Raw genomic sequence first — 14,293 nt, 5'->3', positions numbered from 1 at the left:
TTTATATTTGAATCTAAAGATAGAGAGAGTGTTGTTTATTGAACTTATTAGATACTTTAAGTTATAGTAAAGTATTTAAGTCAATTGAACTATTTTTTATCTTTTAAAATAGTACTACTAAGTTTTTTATAAAAAATTTGAGGGAGCCATAGCCACCCCTTGTCTGAACTAAACTCCACCACTGGTGCCAAGTGTGGGATGTGGACAGAAGCTTATGCATGGCTCAAAAGGCTAAAGTTTTTTTGAAGAAAATTTGAACTTTTGGAAGGAACTAAGTCATGCATCCTTTAGAAATGTATTTAAAAATCATTGTACGAATCTTAGGTAACAGATTCTCTCCATTTTTTTCTTCAATTGTTTACCCTCCGAAAAGGAGATTCTCTCCATTTTTATCTTATATTCTTTAAGTTAAATTAAAAGAAAATATATAAAAAAAAATCACATTTTACCAAATAATTAAAAAAATGTAAAAAAATCTACTTCCTGAATTTAAATGTTTGCTATGCCATCCTTTTGAAAATTGTTTAGAAATCATTTTTTCTGGTTGTTTATTTTATTTTTGTATAAACTAAGGAGATTATAAATGAATTGTTAAAAACAACTAAACTACACTCGGTAATGGGTGAGGGAGGAGAGTCCGGTGAGAGCAGGGGAGAAGGTCTGAGGGCAGCACACGGTGAGAATGAACTTTTCAAGGAGAATAAGGGGGAGAGCGTGGGGAGGGTTGCGCCAGATGCTATGGAGGATTCACGTAAGGGTAGTCATAGTGGGATTCAGAGGATATCTTTTCGCGATAAGGTTATTGGTTCTTCACAAGCAGCAGGACAACGCAAAGTAGATGGGTTAGAAGGGGACGCCTTGGCAATGGTAACGGGGAAGCAAGGTGACATCAAGCCGCCAATGGTAACCTTCACTGACGAAGCGAGGATTTCTCTTTCAGAGCCTTACAACGAAGCTATTGTGATTAAATTTCTAGGAAAACACTTCAGTTATATGGCCTTGGTTCATAAACTGAAGGGGATATGGAGACTCAAGGGTGGCTACGAGGTTCTCGACGTGGGCTTTGATTATTTCCTAGTCAAGTTTGATCACAACGAGGACAGGGAGAAGGTCCTGTTAGGAGGTCCATGGTTGATATTAGGTCACTACATTGCGGTTAAGCCGTGGTCGTCAGATTTTAGACCATGCGAAGACTCTTTTGGGGATACGATGGTCTGGATAAGAATTGCTGGATTAAGCATATGATACTATCATGAGAAAGCTATGATGCGAATTGCTTCTGCTATTGGTAAACCCATAAATACTGATTTAGCGACTAAATCGGCAGAAAGAGGCAAATTTGCTCGTGCCTGTGTTTAAGTGAATCTTGGATTACCGGTTGTTCGGAAGATTATTGTTGATGGCTATGAATATGATGTGGAGTACGAATGTCTACAGTTGTTATGTGAGAAGTGCAACTGTTTTGGTCATTCCGCAGTCACATGCAAAGGAGAGGCAGTGGATGTTAAGTCCAGGGATGAGACTCTCAGTGATGGGGCGGTGAGGAAGGCAGCGGAACTGAGTGGCCAACGCCTAGAAAACCAAATGGAGAAAGATTTTGAATTTGGGAACAATCCCACTTTATCCGCTTCAGTTACGGATTATGTGGAGAAAGAAGATGTTACTTTGCATGGCAAGGAGGCTAAAAATGGGCATGTGATGGAGGAGGAAGGGTGGACTAAAGTGATAGCTAAGGGAAAAGGAAAATTGGGCTTTTCAAAAGTAGCCCAAAATGGTTCATTGAAAAAGAAGCACTTGGTTTCTACAAAGAAGGTTGGGCTAAGTTCAAGTAAAGGGCCAATCATCAAGAAAGGAGAGAAGGCTTTGACGGGCCACGGGGCAAGTAATGGGTCTTCTACGTTCAGGAAGCATCACGCTCCAATGCTTGGCAAAGGAAAAAATCAGAGTGCCAATCTCATATCCGCTGTATCAACCTTCACTCCTATAATCAAGAACGGTCATAAGAGGCTGAGACCGGCATCTCTCCAAAGCTCGCCGGTGCCGCTGAGCATTGATGGCGGAGCGGGTCAGCAGCAGCGGATTCCACCCTCTATGTCACCTAGTGCGATGGGGAGTGCTCCAGAACAAGTGTTGGGAATGGAGAAGCAGGACTCTCAAAAAAATCCTGGTGGCCCGTCTACCTCTTCATAAAGGTCCTTGCCTGAGGTTGGTGCATTTTTTTGATAATTTTAGTTTTATGGATGATATAGATATCAATTTTCTTTTTTGGAATATTAGAGGGGCTTCTAATAAATTGGCCCGAGTTCACTGCAAAGAGTTAGTTAACAAATATCATCCAACTTTTTTTTATTATTTTGGAAATTCATGTTCCCTTTGAGCGTTTGAAATATTTCTAGAGCAAGCTTGGTTATCGGGATGTTGGCATTGTAGAGGCAAGTGGTCACAGTGGAGGAATTTGTATTTTATGTTCTAATTCTTCAATATCGGTGAGAGTTTTAGATGCAGTTGATCAGTGTATTAGCCTTGAGATTCAGATGGGTGCTGTTTTTAGTTTCTGTAATGTTGTGTACACTAATCCTCATGTTCATCGGCGTATGAGGTTGTGGAGTGATTTGATCAGGGTCTCTAATATTATTCAAGGTCCCTGAATTGTGTTAGGTGATTTTAATGATATTCTGATGCAGAACGAGGTGAGAGAAGGCTCCTTTTATAATGCAAGATCGGAGAAGTTTGCTGAAACCTTGGCTGAATGTAATTTATTTGATATGGGGGCTATTGGGAGAAATTTCACTTGGTTTCGAAAGGTGAAAGGTGGGCTGCAGGTGGCAAAAAAATTGGATAGAGCGGTGATCAATCAGGAGTGGCGCCTCTTATTCCCGGAGGCATATAATGAGGTGTTAGCGCGTCTTCATTCTGATCATTGCCCTTTGCTCATTCGATGCAAGAAGGAGGGGACTACTAAGAAGGGTAATTGTCCTTTTCGATTCCAGGCTGCTTGGTTAACCCACCCCCTTTTTCGGGATGTTGTTCATACAGCTTGGAGTAAAGGAGCCCCAGATGTTATTAAGAGTTTGCTTGAAGTCCAAAAGGATGCGCTTAATTTCAATAAAGAGATTTTTGGAAATGTGTTCGTTAAAAAGAGGGAGCTTGAAAGACAACTAAATGATATTCAAGTGTCTCTGAAAAGGTGGGAAGACCCGGAGTAGCGGATTAAAGAGCAAGGTTTGCATGAGAAGCTGAACTCTCTCCTCCTCCAAGAAGAGCTAATGTGGTACCAAAAATCTAGAGAGAAGTGGGTTAGATGCGGAGACCGAAACACAAAATTTTTTCATCTTCAAACAATAATCAGGCGAAAAAGGATCAAGATTCATGGATTGTTTCTTGAAGATGGCACTTGGTCTTCTGAGGAGACGGTTTTGGAGTCTGAAACAAACTCTTTCTTTCAAAAACTTTTCTCTACAAGGGAGGCAGTTAATATGGATGCCATGGGGGAATTTCCTTGTCCTTCTCTTAGTAGAGAGGCCTGCCAAAAACTTGTTAAACCAGTAGCTCTCGAAGAGGTGAAAAGAGCTGTGTTCGGCATGAATTCTTTCAAGGCTCTGGGTCCAGATGGATTTCAAGCTCTCTTTTATAAAGAATTTTGGGACTCTCTTAGCAATGATGTGTGGCGCTTAGTGAAGAGAGCCTTTGCAGGTGAGAACATCAGTGCGGCTGTTTTTGACACATTCATTGTTCTGATTCCCAAAGTTGAAGCTCCGTCTTACCTGAAAGACTTTCGCCCTATTAGTTTATGCAATGTTATTTACAAAATTATTACAAAAGTGCTTGTTAATAGATTTCGTCCTTTCCTTTCTGAGATCATTGGACCACTTCAGGGTGGTTTTATTCCAGGGAGAGGAACAACAGAAAATATAATAATTGCGCAAGAAATAATGCATTTCATGCGGAAAACTAAGTCGAAGAAGGGTTCTATGGCATTTAAGATTGATCTTGAAAAAGCTTATGACAGAGTAGACTGACGATTCCTTGAAACTTCCTTGATCAAATTTGGTTTTCCTGTGGCTACTATTAATCTTATCATGGCTTGTGTGACTTCGTCCTCTTTGTCTATTCTGTGGAATGGTAATAGGCTTCAAAGCTTTAAACCCATGAGGGGGCTGAGACAAGGGGATCCCATGTCCCCGTATCTTTTTGTGCTTTGTATGGAGAATCTTTCTTGTCTTATATCGTATAAAGTCTCTCAAGGATCGTGGATCCCGGTATCTGTTTCTAGTCATGGCCCAAAAATTTCTCACTTGATGTTTGCTGATGATCTATTACTTTTCTGTAAAGCTACAAAAACTCAGATGACAGAGGTTATGAAGACTCTGGATATGTTTACTCAAGCGTCGGGATTGAAGGTGAATATCCAAAAATCTAAGGCTCAATGTTCCAAGAATGTTTCAGCAAGAAGAAAAGAGATGCTTTCAGGGGTCTCTAGTATCCGTTTTTGCCAAGACCTGGGAAGATATTTGGGAGTTAATATTGGTCATGATAGGGCTTCTAGGAAGATGGCGCAGGAAGTCATTGACAAGATTCAGAGAAAGCTTGCTAGTTGGAAGGGGTGCTTGCTTAACAAGGCGGGCAGACTTTGCCTTGTGAATGCAGTGATGGCTTCTATTCCGGTTTACAATATGCAAGTTTCCCTTCTTCCAAAGTATGCGTGCGACAAGATTGATTCTTTGATGCGCCAGTTCTTATGGAAGGGTCAAGCGAATGGGAGAGGGTTGCCGTTGGTCAAGTGGGACATTGCTATAACTCCTAAAAAGACAGGTGGCTTGGGTGTTAGAGATACTCTCTGTGCGAACATGGCTCTACTTGGCAAGTTGGTTTGGAATTGTCTAAATAATAGGAACAAGTTGTGGGTGCAGGTTCTAACTTACAAATGCCTCCAGAACTCCAAGGACATGGGCAGCAGTCATTGTCACAATGCTTCAACTACTTGGAGGAATATTCTAAAGGCTTACGATACCTTAAAAGAAGGATTTCGATGGAATGTGGGAAATGTGCAACAATCGATTTGGTATGATGAGTGGAGTCCTCTTGGCAAACTTTGTGAGCTTACGTCTTATGTTCACATATCTGAAACAAATTTTACTCTTGCTGATTTATGGAGCAATGGTACTTGGGGAGGGGATAAGCTTGTAACGCCAATTTCTCATGAGGTTAAACAGTTTCTTCACAGTCTTGGGCCTCCTCTAATGTCAGAATCGGAGCCAGGATGGATCTGGTGGCCCGCATCGCTAAAAGCCTATAGTTCTCGAGAAGGTTATCGTTGGCTCCTGACAAAGAAAGTGAATTCGATCGAAACTAACAACTGTGGGTGGATTTGGCGCCTTAATTTGTCAGAGAAGATAAAGATGATGATGTGGCTGGGTTTACAAAATGCGCTTCCGACAAATGCCTTCCGATTTAAGCGTCATTTAATTGATTCGGGCAGATGTTCGAGATGCAATGCAGATCTGGAAACAATGGAGCATTGTCTTAGGGACTATGAGAAATTAAGATGCATCTGGCAAATGTTGGATCCTTTGCTTATTGATTCATTTGAAGGTACTCCCTTGAAATTTTGGATTCGGAAGGTCATGCCGGGCAATGAGGCAATTGTAGGGGCGGGTCTTTGGTGGGTGTGGAGGCATCGTTGCAATGATATTTTCAACAATGGAGATCAGTGGTCAAACTACAAGGTTGTTGCTATGGCTCGGATTACTGCTAACGATTTAAGACAATCTGCCAGTACCAGGTGTATAACTTTCAAGGATCGAAGAAGGTGGGAACCTCCAACAGGTGATACTTTTAATGTTAATTGTGATGCAAGTCTGTTTTCTGATTGGAACCTAGCAGGAATTGGGTGTGTTATTAGAGATTCTAATGGGCGTTGGATTTCGGGTTGTTCTAGTAGCTATTCCCCAGGGCCTATCGTCAGATGTGAGCTTTTTGCTGTTTGGAGGGGTTTGATTTTAGCTTGGGATTATGGCTTGAGAGATATTATGTGGGAAACAGATTGTCTTGACATTTTGCACATTTTAAACAATCTGGCAAATGGGCTACATTGTGATGTGGTTGATATTCTTCAGAAGATACAGGAGCTTCTGTCAAGACCTTGGGTTGTGGATTTTGAATGGATTACCTGTTATGGTAACGCTGTGGCAGATTGGCTGGCGAGATATGCGGTCAAGACCAATCCAACTCATGTTATTTGGTCGGAACCTTGTGATGAGCTTCAGCATCTTATGCTTGTTGATTTAGGATAATCATCTTTTTTTTTTTCTTGTTTGTTTAGTCACAAAAAAAAATGAATTGTTATTGTAATGAATAATTTTAGGTAACTAATTTTTTCAATTAATATTAGCTAATTTTTTAAAATTATTTTTACTTATTTTAAATTTTAAACCCTAAATTATAAATTTTTAATTTTAAATTCTAAACCCAAACCTTAAAATTAACTAATATTGACTAACTAAAAATTAATTCTCTTAAGTTTTTCTATTGTAATTTGCCCACTCATATTTACAGGGTACTTCAAATTGTTGTTTGTAGATGCCATACCAAGAATATTCCCCTAACCAAACCAAACCCTTGCAATAATAACAACCAATGAGGCTGCACAATTCATGTTTTTTAAGCATATGCAAAAACCCTAATCATTTGATTAACCCCAAATTTCAATTCCCCTTCTTGAATCACTTTTGTTTTAGAATTAAATAAGGAATTTTACAATTTGTTCTTTTTTTTTCTTTTTATTACAAATCCATGTCAAACCACAATTTTACATACAAAGATGGTTCACCACCTGAACTAAATTGACATTTATGCTATCATGTTTCAATCTAAAATTAACAAAACAACCTTAGAGAAGAACACTATGAAAGAAAAAAGGTAACATAGATAATATATAATAGATTACTCTCATTTACTCTTTTGAATGCAAAAGTTACATTACAAAGGCTTCGCACCACCACCACTCTCCTGTCCATTATTCACCGGTGTCGACGAGCCGCTCCTTCGGGAAGCACTATGGCCACCTGTGATTGTCCTCCCCATGAACTTCCCGGCTTTAGCAAAGCCGCTACCAACTGCTCCAAGACCACTACCAACAAACCCAGCTCCGGCACCAATACCACTTCCAACAAGTCCGGCTCCAGCGCCAAGACCGCTTCCAACAAGCCCTGCGCCGGCAACAACACCAGAACCAACAAAACCAACACCAGACCCTACTATCGACGCTGCTCCATCTAGCGCGTCCATCGTGCTTCCTATCACTCCCTCCGCCTTCAGTTTCTTCCTCGTTTCTAGTATCTCTTTCTCGGCTTCTAGTGCAGCCAATTGCTCTTCCTTGTTGAATTGGTGATAAAAGACCTGCAATTCCAACATGATTATATTTATCTTTCAATCAAGTAAGAGGCCAAAAGGGATGGTAGGTGTTCAATAAATATGCCAATGATACTAAGATACAAGAATCAGTAACCTTCTCTATTTTTAACAATCCATGAAGCTTAAGCTGATAGGTTAAGGCATATAAATGAAAGAGTTCACATCTTAATGCGTGATCTCATCCAATAACCCTTTGAGCTTTGGCTGTGTTTGCTAAGTTTCTTAGTATAGAAGCTTGGAAAAATTAACTCGGTACAAACACATTTCGCTTTTTCAGTATTTATCTTATTTTCCAAACAGGTTTGTATCTATCAGTGTCTATAATTTTTCCCTATGACAATTATCAAACGGAGGATAATGAACAAACTCAGCTACCTTGAACTAAAATTTTCGACTTATTTTAAGTACAAGAATAGAGACAATTAGGATCCAACTTCAAACTAGATGGTAACAGAAACTCTGTTACTACCACGGATCATCGCTCTTAAATGCATAAATTGCTTTATAGAGAGACTCATGAATTACTTTATAACGCAAGAACCTCTATATAACATGCAGTAAAGCCCTCATCATAATGTTACAATTAAGTATATTTCCATATATACCTTTATAAACAAGGTTCCTCGATCCTTCTTGTCTTTAACCTTCAATGTATCGAGAGATGGCAACAGCCTCAATTCAAGATCCTTTTCAGTTTCTGCTTCTAGATCATTGAGGAGTAACTTTACTACTCCCAATCGCTTATCTTGTCCAATATCTTTATCAAAAACCTATTTCGAGAATCATGAACATGATGTACATTAGCTCTATTAAATCAATCAAAGTGTATCTATAATAAGACAGAAGAACCTCTTGTTTTTAAAGGGTATTACTTCTCTGTCCAAGAATAAGTGTCTTTTCAGGTTTTAGCACAAAAGTCAACAAAAAATCAAAATTGAAAAATTGGAGGGGGGGAAAATGTATCATTATTGTTTCGACAAAACTGCCCTGCTTAATAAATTGTAAAAATGGCTTAAAATTATAAACCTTCACCGGCGAAAAAAAACGAAAGAGACATTTATTCTTGGACAGAAGGAGTAGTCGGCAGAAGCGAGAAGCATAAAATAAGGTAAGCATTAGCAGGGTGAAACCTCAAGAATAAGTGACTGTGTCTCCTTGTCTTCTACAATCACATCAAATGTCTGATTCCAAACAGGATTCAAGTTGTTGTCAACAACCTTGGTTTTAACCTTAAATAAGGGTCGAATAAACAAAACGACATAAGGATCTGATTTTCCAATCATTTCCATATTCTTTAACTCGTTCGCTTTGACTATGGTGACTGTAAGCTTTCCCTGTGGTTTAAGCTCCAGTTCACTGCAAATAAACCAAAATCACTTATGTAGCATGAATATATTTGAACATTGATAGTATTCCTAGTTCAACACGTTTTGATCGAAACAAGAAGGAAAGAAAACCAAAGGCAAATTATCCTGAAGTTCATATTTACCTAGTATCAACAGGTATGCCGCCAAGGGGAACAACAATCCTATGAGGCCATTGGAGCATATCAGTAACAATTGACTTCACTGTATCCTATTAAGTGAAGTGTAAATTATAGGAGTATTAGAAGTGCTAGTTTCAAATCAGTACAAGGGAAAGACACGAGTGCATGAATAGACAAGACTCACATCAATCATATCTGAAATTCCGGGAATTGCTGTCAAACTTCCACCAACAGCTTTCAAAGTGTAATCAATTTTGGGTTCCGGCTGATCAAATGTTAGTTGAAAAGTCAGTAATTCTGAGACTGGAAAATTGAAGGTAGCTTACCCGCAACTATCTTCAGTTGGAAATAATTCACCAGTTTTAATCATGTACATGGAATAAGAAAATGATTAAATAAACCTCAATTGTAGAGAAACTTGGATATTTTACAATATTACCCTCATGACATAAATTCTCTATTCTTTAATTATTTCCTTCCACCTCTTTCTCTCCCTTAATTATGGGGATATGATTGGAAAAAATAATTAATATTGCTAAGTTTTTCTTAGTAAGAAAGATGGGAACACCAAAAAACATGAAGCCACTATATCTATTAAACCATCCTTTTTCTTCTAGAAACAAAATTTGTTATCCTTCTCTTTTTCTAAATTTGTTATCCTTACTTGTTTTAGCTATTTTGAAATTCATAATTAATTTAGTATAAATAGGTAGTATTGTTCTCTATATCAAACACAACAATAAAAAATTCTTCATCTTTTCTTTTCTTATTCTTTCACAGTTTTATTAATATCCTTTTATACAAATTTATGGCTTCATTTACCTCAGCAAGTAACGCAACAACGACAGCAGAAATGCAAGGGATCTCTTCAGCAAGTTGGAATATAACTCGGATAATGGTGAAAACCTGTAGATCCTTCAACTGAAGCAAAAAAAAGGAAAAAAAAAAAAAGAAACAAGTAAAAAGTTTTGCCCAATTGTAGAAGGATCATGATGAAATTCAACATCGAGAGATACACTGCGGAGTGAGTCTAACCTGTATAGGGATTGATGCAACAAGTGCAGCTTCAACAGCAAGAATAATACTGGGATCACCACCCCAACGGAAATCAATGTCCATTATAATTTGACCTTTGGTAAGACTTTGAACTCGAATACCTGCATGGGTGAAGGAATCAATGTAGAAAAGAATATGCCGAGGGATACTATAGTTTTGATACCTTCAATTTTTGGAGCAACATTTCCAAGTGACAACTTGCTGAACTTCAAAGAAGTAATTCCAGGAGGTCTGTAATCTTCCAGTAGTGGTTCAACAGATTCTCTGATAACCAAAGTTGCTGCCTACAAGTGAACGAAATCCACCACCAACGAGTCAGATTTACAATGAAACTAAAGCAGAAGTAGAGCTTAAGGACAAAGGGATGTGGGATTCATGTCTAAGCCAAGGAAGGAAAACAATGCGTACAAAATCTGTACCTCTAATTTTGTATACATAAGTTTGAGAGTGAAAATAAGGGGAGAAATGCAATTAGAGAGAGTAGTTCAGGAGATAAGGAAAATGATCAATATATATCGAGGGTAATCATGAAAATGGACCAAAGGGGTAAATTAACCCCGGTTTTTCACAATAAGAGTATCATTCATAACCACGTAACGTATTGATATTTAAGTTAAATTAACCATTAAATTTATAAACTCAATGGATAGGATGATAATAAACCAAAAAATAGTAAATACTGATCCATAGTGATAGTACATATTTTCTTGTACTGCTATTGCTTGAGACTAAAGCAAGAAAATACATATGTAAGAAAACCGTTTCCTTCAAATGACAGAGAGTTGGAAGCAATATACTCGGCTACGAGAATAATTAGAACCTAATTTGATTATGAACAAGAAACATTCTCTAAAATAACATGCTCAACTACAGAAACGAGGGAAACGTCAAGTTCTAACCAAGAATAATCTTGTAAGAAACCAATGGATGGCATTGCAAAACAGTCCTCAACTATTATATAAATGCATAATCAGCTTACTCACATCTGCCACAAATGGCCAAAGTTTGGACAGCTCCTTGTTTAGCCATTTCACCTTAAAAAAGCAATGCAAAGAAGAGTCATACAAAGAGAACAATTATACTAGATGACAAGAATAGTAGCTAAATAATTTCAGTTGAATGCTAACTAATATATAGCAATGAGAAAATCTACCTGCTCATATGCAGGAAAAGATATCCACTCCGGCAAACTATCGCCACAAAGTTTCTTTAGATCTTCTCTGTTAAGGGATCCAAGGATTTTGATGTCAGCCGCCTGCAAGGCAAATAAATAATCAATGTCAAAGACTAGAAATATATGTATTCACAGATTAACATACGACAGTTTTTCATATAAGGCCAAAGACAATTTACATGATAATGTCATACAATTCATCACACGGTTTTTTTTGTTCACTCGTCTGTTGAAGATTGACAACACGAACCATCCCACAATCTTCAACTTTAGTAGTTTAAATTAGGGTTGTTTTCAATCATCTAAAAATTCCCAAACATAACCTAAGGATAGTAACTCAGTCAGTAAGCAGATGAAGAATCTAATTAAGCTTCTTGAATGACCAGTTGCTTCAAGAAGCATAATCTGTATTCATCCAACCAATTTCTTTTTCAGGGTATTCAAAGTTCAAACTCAATATTGCTACTCTATATGATCTTTCTCACAATGATTCCATACCTTCAATGAAACCAATGATCCCCCAAATTTCACTCCAAATTTGACCAAGTCAAACACTGTTACATCTCACTAAACTCAACCATTTCCCCCCCAACATTGCTCAGAACAGAGAATCCACATAATCTCCAACACTGTTCATCAGCAAAAACCAAAATCAACACAAATAGAACAGTGCCTATCAAAACCATACCTTTCCAATTCGCTTGGCGCTTCGGTACCTCATCATGCGCTCCCATGCTGCCATCAATGCTATGCCAAACAAGATACCCATGAAAATCCCAGAAATCAACCCCATTCTTTTCTCAGATTCCAAACACCACCTTCCCTATCAACACAGACACATCTCACTCATTTCCCCCCCAACATTGCTCAGAACAGAGAATCCACATAATCTCCAACACTGTTCATCAGCAAAAACCAAAATCAACACAAATAGAACAGTGCCTATCAAAACCATACCTTTCCAATTCGCTTGGCGCGCTTGGCGCTTCTCATGCGCTCCCATGCTGCCATCAATGCTATGCCAAACAAGATACCCATGAAAATCCCAGAAATCAACCCCATTCTTTTCTCAGATTCCAAACACCACCTTCCCTATCAACACAGATCTTGACAGCTAAGCCACACTAATCCAGAGAGTATTAAGCGCCTTTCATTTAAGCACTAATAAAGCATTATATATTAACAATTTGGTACCTTTAATGTTCTTTGCTTTTTGAGTTGACAATCTAAAACTGTAAGCATAAAGGATGTCACCAAAATATGCAAACCATAAAACCAAAGCAAATTATATATAAGATAGTAGAATAATTGATGCAAGTAAGACAATAAAAGGAAAATTTAGCAGTGATGCTTAAGAGGCTTATTAATTAAAAGACGGTTATATTTGCCTTAGAAATCTACATTAACCATTAAGAAATTCAGAATAAGTATATGATATGCTTAACCATTCATTGCCGATTGTTATAATTAGCTTGTAATATATTCAAAAGTTACATCATCCAAAGATTCAACTCTATGAGCAGTTATGAAAAAAATTTCCACGCCCATCATAAGCTTCATAGAAAGGAGAAATCAAAGGCTTCCTAATTTGACCAAGTAATGATATCAAAAGTGAATAAAAGCAAGTTTATAAGACTAACCAAATGGAATATCACAAAGCAAAAATCAAGCTACGGGAAATCTTCAAGAGAACTGCACCATTTTAGAAATGAGTAGATCAAGGGCATTATCAAAATCTGTTGACAAAACTATCTCAAGAAATTTTCGGTGAATTATATATTTGCCAAAGAGGTTGGTGATTTCCTTCCCAAGATCATTTTGTTTCACAATAGACTCTCCAACCAAAACCTGCACAAAAATAATATTTTGGCAAATTAACATTATATGACACAATTGCTAGCAAACATATTGGTTACAAAGATTGAATTAAAATACTTCTTATGTACATTTTAAATTTGCAAAACTTATAGTTTTAACACCAGCTTCTTGCAAATACGCAATATCATTTGGTGTGAAAAGACCAGGTTTTACTACCATATGAAGAAGCCATAAAACCATTAGCAGGGTATGTACTTACAAAATCAGATAACAAATTTCATATAACTGTAATTAACAAAAAGAAGGCTACTTACAATTATGTTTCTCTCGCAGTTTATTGCTTGTTAAATTAAAATAATGTATACAGATTTTTGCATGACTCCAAAAATAGAACAATAAAAAAATTATACTATTGTATCTAAATTATATTCCATTCATTGAGTCAAGCACACAATTACAGAACCCTAATGAAGCTCGAATCTCTTAATCTTCAGTTCTTTAACATAAAAGCAAATAAGCATACACATAAATAAGCATTCATCCATAAACCAAAGAAATCCACAAACACCTCATAATCTATTCAATTAATCCATCATCCAAAACATAATCTATTCAATTAACCCATGAAAATCCCAGAAATCAACCCCATTTTTTTCTTAGATTCCAAAAACCACCTTCTTTGTCAGCACAGAAAAACAGAAGTTCAAAAGGGTCAAAACCAGAAAAAAAACTACCCACATGAAAAAATCACAAATTTAAGACCAATCCATAGAGAAAGCATACAAGTCAAGCCAAAAAATTGAAACTTTATGTGAAATTTGAGGAAAGAATCTGAAAGGGTCACTACCTTTGGAGCAAGAAATCCCAATTTTGGGGGTATGAAGTGAAATTCTGAAGAGAAGGACCAAAAGTTGCAAACAAAAGGGAAGAAAAAAAACCCAAGTTTCTCTTTCAGTTTCCTGTTTATGCCAGAAACTGTAGGACTCTGTCTCTCTCTGTGTATTATTTTTTGCCCCAAAACTGTGAAAATAAGCCAAAAAAAGAACTGTAAGAAAAAGAAAAGAAAATAATTTTCTTGTTTATAACGTCACTTTCAATGTTTATCTTCTCTTCCTCCACAAGAATCAGGATTTTACACAAAGCATTAAAAGCTTTTAAGCTTAGCTGTATATAGTTACATAAGCCAATAAGGACTCACTCACATCTCATTCAACGTTAGTCTTCAATTATCTTACAAGCTCGCATTTTTTTCTGGGATTTTATTTGTTTAATACAACTATACAAGTGTCAATTGCAAGGTTAAATTGAAAATGGATTTATATTATTATATTAAAAATTAATATTTC

General features: G+C 37.2%; 2 protein-coding genes across 3 annotated transcripts; one reads left to right on the top strand and one right to left on the bottom strand.

Moving 5' to 3' along the window:
• LOC107627863 lies at positions 619-4,019 on the top strand. The gene is made up of 5 exons (XM_016330681.1): positions 619-1,212; positions 1,390-2,127; positions 2,397-2,621; positions 2,685-3,187; positions 3,350-4,019. The coding sequence occupies exons 1-5, from the start codon at positions 619-621 to the stop codon at positions 4,017-4,019; spliced, it is 2,730 nt and encodes a 909-aa protein (XP_016186167.1).
• On the bottom strand, positions 6,707-14,062 carry LOC107626013 (synaptotagmin-5). 2 transcript variants are annotated; one of them, XM_021116369.1, is made up of 12 exons: positions 13,795-14,062; positions 12,087-12,221; positions 11,109-11,210; positions 10,939-10,989; positions 10,119-10,239; positions 9,935-10,056; positions 9,722-9,820; positions 9,084-9,164; positions 8,903-8,988; positions 8,544-8,769; positions 8,019-8,183; positions 6,707-7,398 (listed from the first exon to the last, which is right to left on the bottom strand). In XM_021116369.1, the coding sequence occupies exons 2-12, from the start codon at positions 12,189-12,191 to the stop codon at positions 6,979-6,981; spliced, it is 1,578 nt and encodes a 525-aa protein (XP_020972028.1). In that variant the 5' UTR covers positions 12,192-12,221; positions 13,795-14,062; the 3' UTR covers positions 6,707-6,978. The 2 variants fall into 2 exon arrangements, with proteins under 2 accessions (XP_020972028.1, XP_016184261.1); XM_016328775.2 differs by lacking the exon at positions 12,087-12,221 and adding an exon at positions 11,818-11,952 and having other exon boundaries at positions 13,795-14,061.

The sequence above is a fragment of the Arachis ipaensis genome, chromosome B02 (assembly GCF_000816755.2).
Source record: "Arachis ipaensis cultivar K30076 chromosome B02, Araip1.1, whole genome shotgun sequence".
NCBI lineage: Eukaryota > Viridiplantae > Streptophyta > Magnoliopsida > Fabales > Fabaceae > Arachis > Arachis ipaensis.
The sequence above is the reverse complement of the archived record's forward strand: the minus strand, read 5'-3'. Positions and strand labels throughout refer to the sequence as shown.

What these genes read in the sequence shown, in the direction of transcription:
- LOC107627863 (XM_016330681.1), top strand. Translation starts at nt 619, where the DNA reads ATGGGTGAGGGAGGAGAGTCCGGTGAGAGCAGGGGAGAAGGTCTGAGG. An exon ending in ACTCTTTTGGGGATACGATG is followed by an intron (nt 1,213 to 1,389) that starts GTCTGGATAAGA and finishes GTTGTTCGGAAG; the next exon opens with ATTATTGTTGATGGCTATGA. An exon ending in TGGGGAGTGCTCCAGAACAA is followed by an intron (nt 2,128 to 2,396) that starts GTGTTGGGAATG and finishes AAATATTTCTAG; the next exon opens with AGCAAGCTTGGTTATCGGGA.
- LOC107626013 (XM_021116369.1), bottom strand. Translation starts at nt 12,191, where the DNA reads ATGGGGTTGATTTCTGGGATTTTCATGGGTATCTTGTTTGGCATAGCA. An exon ending in TGTTGCTCCAAAAATTGAAG is followed by an intron (nt 10,057 to 10,118) that starts GTATCAAAACTA and finishes TCACCCATGCAG; the next exon opens with GTATTCGAGTTCAAAGTCTT. An exon ending in CACAGTCACTTATTCTTGAG is followed by an intron (nt 8,184 to 8,543) that starts GTTTCACCCTGC and finishes TTCTCGAAATAG; the next exon opens with GTTTTTGATAAAGATATTGG.